The sequence below is a fragment of the Artemia franciscana genome, chromosome 15, assembly GCF_032884065.1.
Source record: "Artemia franciscana chromosome 15, ASM3288406v1, whole genome shotgun sequence".
In the NCBI taxonomy this organism is placed as follows: Eukaryota; Metazoa; Arthropoda; class Branchiopoda; order Anostraca; family Artemiidae; genus Artemia; species Artemia franciscana.
The window spans coordinates 31220588-31239382 of NC_088877.1; the positions used below are offsets into that span (position 1 = coordinate 31220588).

General features: G+C 35.8%; 1 protein-coding gene across 1 annotated transcript in view; it reads right to left on the reverse strand.

Annotated features, from left to right (window-relative positions):
* The window catches only part of LOC136036345 (nuclear pore complex protein Nup98-Nup96-like), a 127337-nt gene that overhangs the window by 57560 nt on the left and 50982 nt on the right, over positions 1-18795 (reverse strand). Inside the window, exons 9-12 of the mRNA XM_065718496.1 lie at positions 12911-13075; positions 10730-10909; positions 4922-5214; positions 633-877 (exon numbers count right to left, since the gene is read on the reverse strand). Coding sequence (XP_065574568.1) covers positions 633-877; positions 4922-5214; positions 10730-10909; positions 12911-13075 — 883 coding nt within the window. The remainder of the gene's footprint in view (positions 1-632; positions 878-4921; positions 5215-10729; positions 10910-12910; positions 13076-18795) is intronic.

An 18795-nucleotide genomic window follows, 5' to 3' on the forward strand; every position in this document is an offset into this window, starting at 1 on the left:
AAAAAGCAGCTGAATCAGTTCTGTAAAGGAGGACTTGAGAATTAAAGGACGGGAGGGGGCTGTATCTTTCGATGATCGTTTTGTTCGGCAGATCAATCCCCCTCCCATTCCCCCTCCAACGTGCTCCATCACTAGCTCTATTGATTAAAACACTTACAGGAAAAACTACATTATCATAAAACAAAACCAAAGTAGAAACATTCCATGCCAGTGTCATCAGCAGAGGTGAGCTAATTACAGGTATGATTTTATTTTTGGTGTTAATAGCAATTTAAAGCAGCAGCTAAGTTTGAAAGATTTCATGCTTTTTGGCAGGGTTTTAATTCAATCAAAAATTTTGGCTCCACTTCCTTTAGTTCGCTATATAGCAGAAGAGAATCTTACCAGATCATCTCCAGTCATATATTTTCTCAGCTTGAACGACCTTTATTAATATACCTGCGCAAAGGGAAATGGAGTGGATTTCTATCAAGATTGACTCGAAGGAGCCCGAGAAGATATACAAAAAAATTGTCAATTTTTTTTTTACTGTTTTTACTCCCCCAAGAGAAAACCTTCCAGCATTCACTCCATAAGGGCCTCAAGTGTAAGCACAAATGTACAAATAATTCTATTATCTGAAATTATAGTACCTGTGTATTTGTCCGGCTTCACTTTCAACAAATAAACAATTTTCCAGTTCTGCAGTCAATAATTGTCCATAAAATCCAGTTTGAGGAGTCGCCGGCTCTTGTTTTGAGAAGTTCTTTATATTACTTAACAAATGCAAATGACCAATGGGTTTAGATGGCTTTGAGGGATTCAAATCCTCAACTTCGATCTGATTTATAGATACAACAAAAGGGGAGGTTCCAAATCTCAATGCCGCTTGACGGTTCTGAAAAGTTGATCATTGTTCAATTCTATAATTTGAACAATAGAGCATGGGAATATGGTAAGAGAAATAATTCAAGCTCATCTTTGAAATAGACAACTAGCGACATCAAGCTTCACTAAGCAGAATCGTTTCCTTTACCAGCAATTCAATCAAGAAGCTACTCATGTATTATACGAAAAACATGAAGTTTGGTTAATGGCAATGAAATAAAACAAAATACGATGAAAATGTAACACTTGATTAGCAAAATTGTGAAAACTACAACAAAAAGTAATGGAAGGAGGGCCACCCAGAGCGCATTATACTAAATACATAATCTAAACTAACCTAACCAAAATACGAACTAAATATTAAATTAAAATATAGCTACCATTTATTGCACCTAATAATGGATTAAATTTTTAAAACTTTTTTTACTGAGCAATATGGAATGGCCACCGACAAAGCAAATACAATAAACAGTTTAGTGTACCTGATATCAACGGTGGCATCCCCCTTTTTTGGTCTTATGGTTGATCGACTGGGTAGAAACGTCTTATGGGTTGTCCTCTCAGTCATGGAAACTGCCGGAGCTCATGCTATACTAGGATTTGCTTATGGACAAGAAAATCAAGCTTTCGCCTATGCAGCCATGGTAAGTAGGCTATTCAAATAATTCAAATGCTGGTAAACTTGATAAACATTAGAATAACAGCGAAATTTAAAGTAATTTTGTTAAAATATTTATAATACTAATTATCTAAAGTGTTCCGCCATTTCTGCTTATTTGCCATGCAAATAGTTATTGTATATTCTCCGTATCATCAGAATCGTAGGTGTAAATTGAAAAAATAAATTACAAGCATTAGCCTTTTTTTTCAATATATCTTTTTTTTTCAGAGCCCTTTTGCTAAAAGAAGGAAACAGGTATATTTATGAACATTATCTTTTCAATAGTCCATTGTCTACATACAAGCCTACTTATACTGCTACTACTAACAATTAACTGCAGCAACAAGCCACCTGACACCAACAGAGCAACGCACCCTCTTCCACCATTCCAATTAATCTAAGCCCCTCTTTTTACAAACTCCCAAGAAGTGACAATTTCCTTAAAACCCTTTCTAGAAACCTCCTTCCACCCAATTCGACAATGACCTTCTTTTCGTTTGGCCCTAGATGGTTGGCCGAAAATGACCATTTTTGGCAATCTCTCATCCTTCATCCACAGAACGTGTCCTAGTCATCTCAACGTTTTTTACTACAACCCCAGAAAGTAGGATAGAAACAGATTTTTCGTACAGCTTACTGTTTGAAATACAGTCAGTCAAATGGGTAACCCAAATAATACATCTCCTCCGTCTTTCGGAGCACCCACGTTTCCGAACCATACTTCACCACTGTGATAACTGTAGCTTCCAATATGACAATCTTGGTTTTCACATTAATCTTCCTAGTCTTCCAAACTTTTTTCAATTGTGAAAAAGCACCCTGGGTCTTGTTTCTTCTACTTCCAAAATTTTCACTGTATCCACCCTCTTTAAGAATAATAACAATACTACCAAGATAAGTAAAGATATTCCCATTCATCAATCTTCTTGTTACCCAGCATTGCCTCTTCACCTTCGCTTATTCTAATTCCAAGCGACTAATTTCGTACTCTAAAATCAATTTTCCAGTTTTCTCTTGCGCATTGAGCTGTCACAGCCTCCAAAACTCATTTATTTTGCTAGCATTTACATATTGGACACTCGAATCTTCAGCATGAGCAAAGTCTAAGAGGGTTTTAATTTCCCATTTTATTCTATGCTCTCCCATAGCCTTTGTCGTGTTCCATAGGACAAGTACTTCAAAATGTCCTTTATAAATAGGTAAAGAACCCAACCTTGTTTAACTCCTAATTCAATGCAAAATCAGCTACTAATCTCATTTTCTATCATTTACCAGCTATTATCGTCGCTTTTATCTATTTATCTGGTATACCATACAAGCTCTTCCTCGGCTGAATCAAACACTTATTCATAGTCAATAAAACTAAGGACCAAAGGGGTCTGATTACTCGGACAGGCCTTAATTATTAATCTAAGACTGAAAATTTGATCAATGCATTCTATCCCTTCCTAAAACTCCACAGCTCTACTCTTACTACTTTATCTATATCATCTAAGTCTGAAACGTATCATCATACTAAGTAGTCTCCTTCCTATAGAAACCAAGCTCATACCTCTATCATTACTACACTCGCTCTTATCGCCTTTCTCATAGAAGGGTTTACTTAAAGATTTCCGAAAATTGCTTCGTACTTCTTTTTTTCAAAAATCATTTTCATAATCTCAAGTAATTTATCTTTAACTTCACAACAGCCATATTCAAAAAATCATTTATTCACAAACTTCTTCACTCACATTTTAATGATTTCTCTACTTTCATTACATTACTCTTATTTTTACACGGTCTATCGCTCAAATACTTATTGTACAAGCCTCTCCTCTTCTCTACTAAAATCATGGCCTGTGCACTAATATTCTTTGCTTCCTTTCTAACTTTTCTCCCTCAGACATTATCTGCTACTTCACAGACTATTTTCCTAAAATTATTCCATTCATCTTCTATACATTTCAGACTCTCTACCTTAATATTTAGCTGTTCCTGGGAAGTTCATCTCAAATTCTCCTCCTAGAGTCTACCAACAGTCTACAACCAGCAGTCAACCAACTTCCTGGAAAGTAGTTACCCTTGTAAATTAATTTTAGACACAACCAGATCTTCAGTTTTAGCAACAATAACAGCACTCCAATACTCCCTAGCATCATGCATCGATCCTGCCACCCATCGGCTTACAATAGCACAATCAATAAGGTTGCTGTCTTACAGAAATGGGCGTACCATGTTAACTTTTGTAAATTAATTCTAGACACAACTAGATCTTCGGTTTTAGCAACAATAACAGCACTCCAATACACCCTAGTATCTTGCATCGATCCTGCCGGTCATCAGCATACAATAACAAATCAATAAGGTTGCTGTCTTACAGAAATGTGTGCACCATGTTGACTTATGGGCCAGTTTATATACAAATACTATATTGGTTATAACTTGATTTTAATGCCTATAAAATAAGAGCATTCTACAACCATTACTATTTTTCTTTCTTACGCGACATTTGCCAGGACTATGATACCATCTATTCATGTTTCTACCAATCTCCACATTAAAATCCCCTAGTAAAAATACCGTATTTCTACCCGGGATCCTATCTTTTTGTTCCTGTAGGCGTGATTAAAATTCATGCGAGTTACTACTTTCTCCATCACTCGGTCCTACAGGGGCATATACTACGTGCACTATGACTGATACCTTGCACTTTTTAGTCGCAAAATGAGCAATTAAAATTTTATTGTTAGTACAATACCAGCCTAAGCAGGACTTAGCAGCTTCCTCTTTCATCATGAGTCCCACTTCCTGTCAGTGCATTAAGAGCCCTATTTTCTGTATCCCCCGTCGTTTCTACGTTTAGTAAATAAATCCTATATCACCTAATTTCGTGTTTTCCTTACCTAAGATACGAGTTTCTGGAACTCCTAACAAGTTTAGTTTAAAATGTTTGAATCCGTCAGTCAAAATGTCAATAAAATACTCATGTCGCCCAAATGTTTTACAATCTGCCAAACAAAAATTCACCTACTTTCAGAAAACTTCAGGTTGAATCCAAACAAAACTAAGAATTTCACTGAAACCAAATTTAAATATATTAAAACTTACTTATTTTGAACTATTCTATTTCTGTTAGGTAAGGCAAAACTGTCAGTGGCACATCTAACTTTTCCCCCCATTAAGCCACTTAACCAACTTACTCTTATTGACAAACGCACCATTAAAGACTCATTCAATATCATTTGTCCATACTTTTTGATTGGACACAAAGGAAAAAAGAAAAAGAGAGTGAGAGAGAGAGAGAGAGAGAGAGAGAGAGGGGGGGGGGGGGGGAGGGGGAGAGAGAGAGTTTAATATTAAAATTCAACCAACGAGCCCAAAAAGAAGAGAAAACGTTCCTTCAATACATACTTCAATAGATGGCACAGCCAGTTTCATTTTAGAATTCCATCCAATACGAGTTCGCTTTCCATTATTCAGACTTCTATCGCAAATTACTTTCGAAACTTGGTTGATGGTGTCATTATCATCTTTTGGACATTGAAAAGCAAATTTAGGAACGACTTTGCGAAATCTTTCCGGCTCGACCTCTCCAGGCTCAATTCTTGTAACCTCCAAGGGCTCATCAAAATCTTCGGGTGGGAGGAGAGATTTGTTTGACAACCGAGATACTGGTCTTGCTTCCAGAAATGAACGGCCACTTACTACAATTCAAAAGTATGATTTAAAAAAAAAGGAAAGAGAACACTCCGAGTAGACGAACAGCATGTTCAGACAAGTGTTAAAAGCGAGGATAGACTCACATTCAGAGGTATAGATGTTACAGTGAATGTCCGAAATCTAGTTAATGTCGACATTCACTGGTGAATTTCCGGAATTCCTTTTTCTCTGCTTGGATTCAATTAGCTTTGCAAAACAGCTTTTTTCAATCTAAAGCAACCTTTGATGTTAAAAGTTACAGTTAGATTAGGTTAAATTAGATTATAAATCTCAGAAACGGGTTGAAAGCCTAACTTAACCTGTCGCCATCAAACATTGCATAAAACTTAAAAAGTTGACAGGCAACGCTGGCTAAATCCAAGGAGAAAAAAAGTATTTCGGACATTCACGGTAACATAGACACAACTATAGAATTTCCCTATTTGTAAGATTAAACAATATATTTCAAATCTAGCGCAGGATTACACTGGTCCGTTTTTACCCAAAAATACATGTTTTTGCACCATCCATGTAACGGTGCACTTGCGCATGTCAAGTGCGCATAAACAAGCAAATGAAGCCAGTAGAACAACAACAGCTGAGTGAAATTAGAATATAAAATAAATAACTAGCCTTAGTAAATAATTAATTGATGTCTCTTAAAAAACCTAACCATTTTTGCTATCTTTTCAATATCATATTTAACTTTGCTATGGATCATTTTGGTCAAACTTAGATTTACAGCCCACAATTTCAAACTAAGCGAGTTCTATAGAATGGTTAATCTGTGCTTTTTCAGTCCTCAAATTTAGAATTTCACATCTTTTCCAAATACCAATGTTCTCTCTCACGTGCATACTCTAAAAATAATGCTTTTGTTATCAAAATCGTCGACGTATCTAAAAAACCATATTAAAACGCACTCTATGCACAACCTCTGTGGTACTGAACAACAGAACCATTCGAAGACGCATCTTCAGGTTTTCCATTTCCATGTAAAAAGTACATTGTGAAAAAAATCATTGAATTTGAGCATCGGAGAGGATGTGAATACTCGCGTATATTCATGTAACAGAGAAGCAGAACTAACGTGGGCAGCATAATAAGATTGCTAACAACTTTGTTTTGAAATTTAGGAGAGTTAGTTCTCTAAAAATCCGGCTCCAGGAACGCCGCTGCCTCAGCTATGTCCAGGAAAAAGGTCTAGCTAATCTTCCAAAGATCATCTTTGAAGGTCATATTCATAGTGCTTGCCCCCAAGGCCGTCCTTCAAAGAAGTGGAAGGGAATTTCAACCCCTCACAACCTTCCAGACCGTACTGATCTAGCAGAAGACCGTGAGGAATACGGAAGGGATATCCACGTCTTTACAATAAATAGGGTCAAACAGGGCCTTCAAATGCGAACCGGAGATGGGTCAAGCCGGTATTAGTAAGAATCTTATTGCAAATGTAAATTGACTTTTGCTAAAATAACGAAAACAAACAACTTTTTTCATGTTTCACAATACATTTGATTTTTTTTTTTTTTTCAAAGACCCAAAACAAGAAGAAACAAGAGAAGTTCCACCACTGAAAATTCAAGGTAATAAGTAATAGGTAATAGGCTTTTCTTTTTCGAATGAAATGAAAAAAAGTTTTTTAAACTGAAAGTAGGGAACGACCCTAAAACTTTAAACAACAGAAACTATTCTGTAGGCCTACACGAAATGTGCTATTTCCTCCTCAGCGCCTCGCTCTTTACACTAAAGTTTGACTCTTTGTCACAACTCTACTTTTTAAAACAATACAAACTTTAGCGTAAGGAGTGAAACGTTGAGGCGGGGACAACCCCTTTTTATACATGGAATAATTTCTGTCCGTTTTAAGTTTTAATGTCCCTCTTTCCCTTCAGTTAAAAAAAACTTGCTTTTTTTATTTAATTTCTGGACGTTTTTCAACTAATACCGGTTTAAATTAGGTTTAATTGTACATGAAAACTAAAAACAAAATTTGGAAAATAATTTTGGAAGATTTATTCCTTATATGAAGGATTGCCCCCTCCTCATTACCTTACTCTTAACCCTAAAGCTGTTAGCACTTTTAAAGAAGCGTCCGATTCTAATTACAAAAAAAACCGTGTTTCAGTAAACGCTCTTAAAAAATTGGGACAAACAGTCAAACTTTAGCGTAAAGAGCAAGGTATTAAGGAGGGAGACCCCCTTCATATATGGAGCGGGCAACCCACACCCTCACATAAATCTCCTTCGGTGAAATTTCATCCAACGGAAGGTAAACCTTCCCCTGTCAAATTCCTTCCAGACAGTTCCATCCTCACTGAGAATACCCACCCCCTGTAAAATTGCTTGCGAACGGTTCAGACTGGAAAATTTTCCTTGGCATTCTTTCATTTGAATAAGACTTAAATCTCTAATCGGTTTCTCTATTACTCCAGAAATGCCCCCTTCCGTAGAAACTATTTATCAGAAATCAAAAGACGTGGGAAATAGCCTACGGATAACTCCACCAGAACATCTCTACATGAAAAATTGGCAGAAACCGTAATACTTCCGGGTCGGTACTGATGTTTTCAATAATTTAGTATTTTTATTAAAATATTTATAATAATCAATGCTATTACTACTACTATAAACTCAACGCAGCACCAAACCACCTGAGGCTAACACAGCTAAGCACGCTCCTCCTCCATCCCAATCCATTCAAAGCCTCCCGGTGTACACCCTCCCAGGAAGCTCACATTTATTTTAAATCTTTATTTATGACATTCTCCTACCCCAACCGCGGACGACCAGCTTTCCTTTTAACCCTAGACGGTTGGCCGAACAGGAAAATCTTTGGCAATCTTATTCAGAATATGCAATTTTTGTCATCCTTCATCCGCAGATCGTGTCCTAGTCATCTCAACCTTTCTCTCATTATAGCCCTAAAAAGCGGGATTCACCCACAATTTTCGCACAGCCTATTGTTTGAAATACGATCAGTGATATGATCAGTGAGGTCTTCGATGGAGGAGCTTTGGTCGAGGGCTCAGGACAGGTCGTCGTGGCGAACCACTGTTGCTGCCTTATGCGCCCTCAGACGTGGGAAGACCTAAGTCTAAGTAAAGTCCGTGAGAGCTATTGATGTGTAATTTCTTGTTTTCATTTTCTTTTTGTTAGAGGAGACATAAAGAGTTGTCTCTCTGTCTCCTTTGCATAAAATCTATGGACAGCGTTATTGCCGACTAAAGTCAAGTTCAATCAAGTTGAACTTGTTTGCCGACTAAAGTTAACTTAAGTCAAGTTCAGTGTTGGTTTGAGTGACCACATATCAAACGACATGCTCTACAAAAATGATACCAGTGTCTCTATTTATAATAAAATAACAGGTACAATGCTTAGGCTACGATTAAAAGACAAGCAAGACCCAAATGAAAAATAGAATATCCACAAATCAGATAGGAAGAAGTCATCAGAGAAGATTTAGAGTAATAAAAAAAATAAGAGGGTGTAAAGAGAACTTGTAATAAGTCAGGGCCCGAGAGGAACTTACACAGCTGCGTTAGCTTCGGTTGGCCTTGGGCTGTAAATACTTTTTAGTAGTAATAATCTGTCATATATTGACGATTTCAAGACACGACTAAAAAAAGGCACCAAAAAAGGCAACAATATAATCTGCGATAAAATGAATCACATAATTTTTTCATTGCTTAAGGTTATGAGACAACAAAATTTTAATACAATAATTAACTTACAATGTTTATTCACCTCCAAATTTTTTTGGTATACAAAAAAATTGGTCGTTTTGATAACCAAATTTAAAACTTTGAGGCGAATTTCATAATGTTCATAGAAAAAAGCAAAAAAAAAAATCCAAAAGAAGAAGATAAAAATTAGATTGTCCGTTATTGGTATTATTATTATATATAATATATATATATATATATATATATATATATATATATATATATATATATATATATGTATATATATATATATATATATATATATATATATATATATATATATATATATATATATATATATATATATATATATATATATATATATATATATATATATATATATATCCTTGTTACTACAGAACAAGAGCTCATATGGCGCTTGTGACGATGTCAGAACCTAAATTTAGACTCAGTACTAGAGTTCTATCGACTATCGACTTTGCTGTTCATCCAGAAGCGCCAAACTCGCCAAAGCACTGGAAATCCCCCCCAACTCCCCCAAAGAGATCAGATCCGGTCCGATTATGTCAATCACGTATCTAAAACTTATTCTTATTCTTGCAATCATGTTTCATCCCGATCTCCCCACTCTAAGCGTTTTCCAAGATTTCCGCTTCCCTTTCCACCGCCAGTGTCCCCGGATGCAATCTGAACTGAAAATGGAGCATCTGACATATGAGATCTTTCTATATATCAAGTTTCATTAACATCCGAAGATAATATACATCAATTTTCACGATTTCCCCTCCCTCCAGTCCCCCCCGGATGGTCGATTCTGGGAAACGACTGTTATCAAGTCGATTAGTAAAGGTCCCTGACACGCCTACCAATTTTCATCGTCCTAGCACGTCCAGAGGCAACGAACTCGTCAAAGCACTGGAAATCCCCCCAACTCACCCAAAGAGAGAGGATATGGGCCGGTTATTTCAATTCCGTATCTAGGACTCGTGCTTAGTCTTCCTACCAAGTTTCATCCCCATCTCTCCACTCTAAGCGTTTTACAAGATTTCCGATTTCCCCCTCCAATTCCCCCCAATGTCACCGGATCCGGTTGGGATTTAAAATAAGAGCTCTGAGACACGAGGTCCTTCTAAATTTCAAATTTAATTAATCCAATCACCCGTTCGTATGTAAAAAATATCTCATTTTTCCGAATTCACCGTCCCTACACTCCCCCCCCCAGATGGTATAATCGGGGAGACGACTATTTCTTGTTTAATCTGGTCCGGTCCCTGATATGCCTGCCAACTTTCAGCGATCGCTATAAAGATCACGTATCTAGTTTCAGATCTTCTTCATGTTAAAATTGGAATCATCCAGGATTCGAACCCAGGACCTCTTTTACCCAAAGCGAGTTGAGATAGGATGAAATTCTACAAAAACTGAGTAATACCACAAGACCAACGAGACAAACAATAATCATTTGTTTTATTGCAAACAAAAATTCTTCTCAACTATCTCGTTCGCTCGCTCCCCCCCCCCCCCCCCCCAGATGGTCGAATCGGGCAGCGACTATTTCTAGTTGAATCTGGTCTGGTCCCTGATACGCCTACCAACTTTCATCGTCCTAGTTTACCTGGAAGTGCCCGAACTAGCAAGACCGGGACCGACAGACCGAAGGACAGAAATTGCGATCGCTATATGTCACTTGTTAATACCAAGTACCATAAAAATAAGTTTTGACTAGTGTCTAGACATTAAATACTCAAAACGAAAAAAGTAAACTTGGTCACACAGGTTTCTGACAAAAAACTTTTTAGCTCATGAATTTTGAAACAAAGAAAACAAAAGAACTTACAATCTGCGTCAGTTCTATATTGAGCATTTACACTTCGTTCCAGAATTTCACGGAAACTAGTTTTCTTTAGTTCAGAAGCTGGTTCATATTCCAATTGCTGAAGTGGAATCCCAAAAGTTTGTCGAGTTTTAATTCCTTCTAACGGGGAAAGGTTTTTCCTTTTCTTCGATGGTATAGTGGCTGCAATAAAATTTATATACTTTTACAATTTTCTATTTTAAAAATTGTGGCACTTGTCGTGTCCGCGATCGTTTTCTAATTACGTATCAAGTTTCGTTCTCTTAAATTGAATTGTATTGGAAAATCTAGACGTAAATAATGACGAAAACCAGACTGCATTTCCATCTAAAAAAAAATAGGTAAAATAATGGGGAATTTATCGAAGACGGTGGATTTTTTTAAAGTGAAAGAAATATTTCAGCTCTTTGTTCAAGGGCCGTCCTCAGCAAAGCAAATATATAAGTAAAATAAGATTTACGATAAAATCCAATAAAAGAAAAAAATAAAACTGAAATTGAAAAATTAAAACAATGCCAGAATCATTACTTCAAGGAAGTTCAACCAGGACCGACAGTTTCACTATTTCAAAATTGCGACATAGGTTAGTATTCTACTGAGTTTGTCCACTTAATTGCTCCTACAAAATGAGTTGCTTTTTTATCCAGGATTTCAAAGTGCATCTCTAAAAAGATGCAATAAAAAACGGTCAATTGCTTTTAGTTTAATACATATGTTAAAAATGCATACCTGCCCCCGTTTATATGTGTCATTTTGATGGATTTGGTGTTAAGGAAAACAGCTAAGTATATGGGAGAGCATGGAATCAAATGGGGGTATGACCTTGTCCCACACATAAATTATGCAGTTTATGGTCCAAAAATAGGCTTGAAAATTAGTTTTAAGACGATCAAGTCGCTTAAGCTACAAATAAATGAGGGTTAAAAGGGGATGTTGTTTAATGAGAAGATTGTTTAAGTCGATAGATTCCCTTACTTAAGTAGTATTATTAGTAAAGATAATGTATGCAGTAGAGATGTTAAAAGTAGAATAGCCAAGAGCCACGATGTTTAACCATGGTTTGGAAGGATAAGTTTCAAAAAGTTTGGAAGGATAGGAGGATATTTCTGTGAACCGAGATTCTAATATTAGAAGCTACAGTAACGACAGCGGTCACGTACAGTTCTGAAAAGTGGGGGCTTTGAAAAGCTAAGGAAGATTTGTCAAACACTTTACAGAGGAATAGTCCAAGGATACTCTTAGTTACCCGTTTGACTGACCATATGTCAAATAATTAGCTGTACCCAAAAAGTGGTTCGACCCCGCTTTCTCGGACTATAATGAAAGATAGTTAAGATGACTAGGTCAAACTTTACTAATGAAGGATAACAGATTGCCTAGGATTGTGTTGTTTGGCCCATCTGGGGCAAAAGGAAAACAGACAAGGTCATCCCCAAATGAAGTCTGAAGAGGTCATAATGAAAAAAAAATATGAGAGGGGGTAAAGAATGAAGCTTTGAATAAATTGGGGTTGATGAGAGGTGTGTGCAGCTGTACTGGCCTCAGGCGGCTTAGTTCTGCAGTGAGTTGTTAGTACTAGTAGTACTACTAGTACTACTAGCAACAACTCACACTAATTAACAATTCACACTAATTAAGTCATGTGTGATACTAATCACACTAATTGAGTCGACATCACGCACCAATAAAACAGAACTATAGTTGTGTGCCAAAGAATTAAGGCAAGTCAACTTGGAAATGATTAATCTTAAATGAGATTAAGACCACACGCTTCCAGGTTATTTTGCATGATTCTCTTCATTCCTTCCTATCATAAAAAATTACAAAATACTTATAATATAATTTCAGGATTCGTGATAAAATAATTAAGTGAATATTCGTTGAGAAAGACAATTTCTTTTAGAGTTATGGTAAGTTTCATTTCTGTTTATATATTATCAATAATAAAAATTTATGCAGTGATAATGGTGAGGAAAAGGGAGACAATTAGGAACCGGTCGGTATGGTGGCGCTGAACAAGTATATAAATTGACAAGAAATGTTTAATATTGCGCTTATCCCAAGTTTAGACCATTTCTTGAAAAAAAAATTATCCCAGCGAAATCTCAAACAACATTTTCTTTTCATAAAGATATGGAAAATAAATTAGGAAAAATAGCTTACCAAAATCCGTCTCTTGGTCAACATCGGAAAACATCGAAAGTTTGTTCAACTGAGTTTTTTGAACAGGCGTCCCAACAAGTGCTAATAATTGCCTTGGTCCTGTTATGTAGCTTGGAGATGAAACGTCTCTTTCGACACCACACAATTCAGCCTCGTCGTGGTCCACTACAAGAAGACGTAAGTACGAAATAAGTGTCTATCTGTCATATAAACATGTATTTGTCTTTATCCACCCTCCTCCTCTTTAAAAGGGTTTCACAAAATAAAAATAAATCACTTACCTTCTTCATGAGGCATAGTATGCTACTATTAACCCTGCAGTATTGATGTCTTGACACACATTTTTGTTTGTATTTGCTGGTGAGTTTCGAAACTCTGGTAGGCTTTCCTCTAGGAATATATATAAAGGAAATTTTTGAGGGAGAGGGGATTAAAAACTATTAATTTTAATGATAAAACAAAGAATTTGAAATTTCAGAAGCATCTTAGATGACGTATAAAAAAGCACTGATAATGTTGATGGTACATCCCGCTGATGAATATCATTAAAATATATTACTAAAACAGAAAAATTCTGAGCTATTAATGAGAAAGGATTTTGAAGTCTGGGGTCAGTTTCTTGTTGCATGACTGCGTGAAAAAAAAAAAAAAAAACAGGCCCCTCACCTCATTTATTCCAAATTTATACTTGACATTAATTTAGAGATAAACTAATTTGAATTCGTAAAGATATGATACACCTTAACAAGGGTTGACACATAGTTCATCTTAAATCAGAATTTCTAAGACCCAGGCACGAAAAAATAGTGTGCAGGGCTAGCAGGCCCCTTCTCAAAATTTTGAACATTTTTTATAGCATTCTTTATATTTTAGAACATTAAATTAATATTTATATTTTTTATCTTTACAAAAAATTCCTCTCTTCTTAATTTATTTTATTTATTTGTGTTAATGGTGTGTTGTATTTAGCCCCTCACAGACTATAGCTCCAGTGAATTTTTTGTACGAACAAACTTAATTATCAAACAGTTCGAGGTAACGAACTGTAGTAAGGAGCGACCCGGCTCAATAGTAAACGAAACTCTAAAAAACGGAATTTTGACGCTAAAAGATACATCAAAAGAATCAGATTTTCATGCTGATTTTAAATATATAAGTTTCATCAAATTTAGTCTTTGTCATCAAAAGCTACGACCCTGAGAAAATTTGCCTTATTTTTGAAAATAGGGGGAAACACCCCCTAAAAGTTATAGAATCTTAACGAAAATCACACCATCGCATTCAGCGTATCAGAGAACCCTATAGCAAAATTTTCAAGCTCCTATCTACAAAAATGTGGAATTTCGTATTTTTTGCAAGAAGACAGATCACGGGTGCATGTTTATTTGTTGTTTCCCCCCCCCCCAAGGGATCATCGTATCGACCAAGTGGTCCTAGAATATCGCAAGAGGGCTCATTCTAACGGAAATGAAAAATTCTAGTGCCCTTTTTAAGTGACCAAAAAAATTGGAGGGCACATAGGCCCCCTCCCACGCTCATTTTTTCCCAAAGTCAACGGATCAAAATTTTGAAATAGCTATTTTGTTCCTCATAGTCGAAAACCATAATAACTATGTCTTTGGGGATTACTTACTCCCCCACAGTCCCCGGGGGAGGGGCTGCAAGTTACAAACTTTGACCAGTGTTTACATACATTAATGGTTATTGGGAAGTGTACAGACGTTTTCAGGGGGATTTTTTTGGTTTGGGGGTCAGGTTGAGGGGAGGGGGCTATGTGGGAGGATCTTTCCTTGGAGGAATATGTCATGGGGGAAGAGAAATTCAATGAAAAGGGTGCGGGATTTTCTAGCATTATTATACAAAAAAATGAAAAAATAAACATGAAAAAGTTTTTTTCAATTGAAAGTAAGGAGTAGCATTAAAACTTAAAACGAACAGATATTATTACGCATATGAGGGGTTCTAAAAATACTTTAGCATAAAGAGCGAGGTATTTAGGAGGAGATAAATACCTCGCTCTTTATGCTAAAGCATTTTTAGTAATTTCAACTATTTATTCTACGACATTTCTGATTCAGGGGTCATTCTTAAAGAATTGAGACAAAACTTAAGATTTAGTGTAAAGAGCGAGGTATTAACGAGGGGACAAACCCCCTCATATACATAATAAAAAAATAAGAATACAAATTTTTTTTACGTAAGTTAATTCTTAAGTTACGTATACTTTTTACTGATAAAAACGTTCGTCAAAAATTAAAAGCTCTAGTTGCCTTTTTAAGTAACCAAAAAATTAGAGGGTAACTAGGCCTCCTTCCCCACCCCTTATTTCTCAAAATCGTCTGATCAAAACTAAGAGAAAGCCATTTAGACAAAAAAGAATTAATATGCAAATTTCATTTTAATAATTTATGTGCGGAGAGCCAAAATCAAACATGCATTAACTCAAAAACGTTCAGAAATTAAATAAAAAAAAAACTAGTTTTATTAACTGAAAGTAAGGAGCGACATTAAAACTTAAAACGAACAGAAATTACTCCGTATATGAAATGGGTTGTCCCCTCCGCAATCCCTCGCTCTTTACGCTAAAGCTTGACTCTTTACCACAATTCTACTTTTTAGAATAATTAAAAACTTTAGCGTAAAGAGCGAGGGATTGCGGAGGGGACAACCCATTTCATATACGGAGCAATTTCTGTTCGTTTTAAGTTTTAATATCGCTCCTTACTTTCAGTCAAAAAAACTAGTTTTTTTTTATTTAATTATTATAAAAACAATTCTTCTCGAGCCTGTACAAAGCGTCTGAGCCGGTTTACAACTGTACAGCAAGAAGTTCCCGAAAAATCAGATACAGTGAAGGCTTTTTGCAAGCCTATACCTATTTTGGTCATTTTCAGCACTTGGCGATGCACTCTTATCAGCGAGAGTCGACGTCCCGCCTAGTCGATTTCAGGTATATCACCGCTAAATCATTATGTATTCATGCTTGCAAATATTACACTGTGATGAGGATGCAGCCCATAATGGATAATATAGCTAGGAAGTGGCTAATCAGCACAAAAAGGTCCACCAAAACACCAATGACCTTCAAAGAATCGATTGACGAAGCGATTGACAGTATATTCGAAGCTCCTTAGACAATGTCTAAGTTTTGTTGTTTTACAGTTGTACAAAAGCCTCCCTTCAACATCAAGAAGGTCAAACCTCGGTAAGAAAAAAACTTCCAAAGAGCATTAAGTGCGAACTTTGACCGAATAAAATATAAAAACCGAAACCAATAAAAATGAAACAGAATTAAAAAGCTGATGTCAAAGTAAGAGTGAGGTATCAACATTGTTGCCCAAGAGCAGTTCGATATCAGATCCACTAATCAGAAGGAGAGGCACATCCCTACTGTATGGCAACTACTGATAATGAAATATATACTTTGAAAATTTAGTGTTATCATTAGCGATGGTACAAATCCAAAATTATTGTCGATTTTAACCCTGATTCCAAGGATATATCCATTAATCATTGTATGAAATTGATACCTCGAATTAAAGCGTACTTATCGAGATCGATAAGAGATCTGTGGACTCCCGTGACAAAAATTGGAACTCGATCTCTCGGTTCCGATTCTAAGAATAGTTGTCTTCCTTTTTAATGGTATTAATGAAAATTGCTAGGCTTTAGCTAGCCACACAACCTACACAAGTTGCTATGATACATGTTTCTGTTGCAACACTTGATCATCAATCGTCTACCCTTTCAAAAATTTACTTTTAAAAGCTAATTACAAAACATGCTCAAAAGTAAATTGCCTGTCAGGAAGTAACATGACTTCTCAAAGCGGTATAGCTAAAAAGACCACAAACAAAAGGCAATTATCCCTCTAGAGGGCTCTGCTTTTGGTATTTATGTTTTTCCATTGAAGTTACTTACTTCTTGGGCTGAAATGGGCTGCACCTCCTTGCTATGGTAATCTACACTTTTGTTTCTTTTTTTTTGCATTCAATAACTCTGACTGATTCTTTTATAATTTAATCACATTCCAATTAAGCTTAAAAGTGAAAAAACCATAAGGGGGGCTTCAGATTGCATCATGCGCCAACATTTCTCTAAATTCCCTAAAGGTCATGTTAACTGATGGACAGAATCCCCTTCAACTGTAATGCATCTGCAACAACTGTAAAATTTTGAAACTAAATTTGTATTATAAAACCAAAATCATATACTACAAAACCAAAGCATGAATTATCTTTCATACTTTTAGAAGATTAAGCTTTGTGGTACGCTCAAAGAGACCAATCCTCAGATTAAATAAAGAAAAAACGAGAATTCCCAATAAGGGCTCTCTGAAAGGAACATCTAATTCTAATTTATATTAAAAAAGTCCAAAACTCTAAGCAAATTTCCCTACAGGTATTGACAATGTCCACTTTGATGATTTCTGATTCAGAGAATACAAGACAGTTCTGGATAACCTCATCACGATAATCGCAGATACCCCTATCCATTAAACAAACTATTTCTGTTTTAGGTTTATCATTACAAATCAAATTGATCAAGGAAATATTGAAAGATGCGGGCTTAATGCACCACATGGGACTATCAGCCATATTTTATATATTGATGATGTATGAGAAATTGCTATAAGTTATTGGCAAAAGACAGGATTTCTGTCCTTCAAGCGAAAATCGATATTGACATTTACGACTTGTATGACTATACATACAAGTCGTAAATTACGACATACAAGTCGAAATGCAATAACAAGTCGAAGTCGAAATTCCATATAGCTCGAAATAACGACATTTACGACCTGTATGATTATATTTATCCGTCTGAACAGATGCTCCGACTCATGCCCGAATATGCATTGCGTGAAGAAGGTCGTACTATAACTAAAATATATCTTACCATTGCTAAACTTTAATGTGGAACAACTTGCTTTGGAGTATCCCCAATTTCCTAATGTTTACTGATTTTTTTCAACATAGTTACATAGCACGCCTGGCCACATGCCAAGCCCACCGCACCATAAATAACTACAAGATAATGTCCGGTAAACCAACACAAGAAAACAAAATTGCATAGTATGAAGAAACAAAATTCAACTATTTTTCACAAGTAGCATAGTTGAACGAACAGTAAATAAATAAAACTAAGATAAGTAACAATCATCGGTTTATTTATGAAAAAAGAATCGTTTACCAAATAGAGAAGCAAAAAAAAGAAATTTCACTTAACCCTACCAAATACTAATAGTAGCAATTAAACTTATATATGTTTGAAACTCCCAGGTATATAAGTAATTACTGTACACATTGCCACACCAAAACCTATACTTAAGGCAGATAAAAAAAAACCACCTATACCTAAGGCATACCTAACAGTTTCACAATTTTGCAAGACATTGAGAGCAAGGTTAACTTTCCACATGAGCACTTTGGGGGAGGAGTGGGTCATTATTGAACACGGAAAAATGGAACTGCAGATCATGCATTTTAGAAATACCTCTATTTTGTAAATACTGCCAAAAAGCGCTAAAGTCGAACTGACCAGCCATGGTAACTCTATTGTATATTGAGTTTGTTTATTTGTGATGATTTACCTTCATTTTAAATCAGCGTAATTTGTTTTTATTCCTTTTGAAGCCCGCATTATTTTCAGTTTTTGCTAGCAGCGCCATATTAGAATTTTTTCAAAGAATATTAGAATTTTTTTTAAAGAATTTCAATCTTTTGACACCACCTTCGCTTTTTTTATTTGCACACTTAGGGATTCGAATTAATCTAAATTAAGTCTAATCATACTCTAAATCTAAGAGTATGGCAAATATTGTGAAATGAAAACGACCAAGCAATGTCGCTATGTAAATTCCGCGTCGCGGAAAACAAATTTCA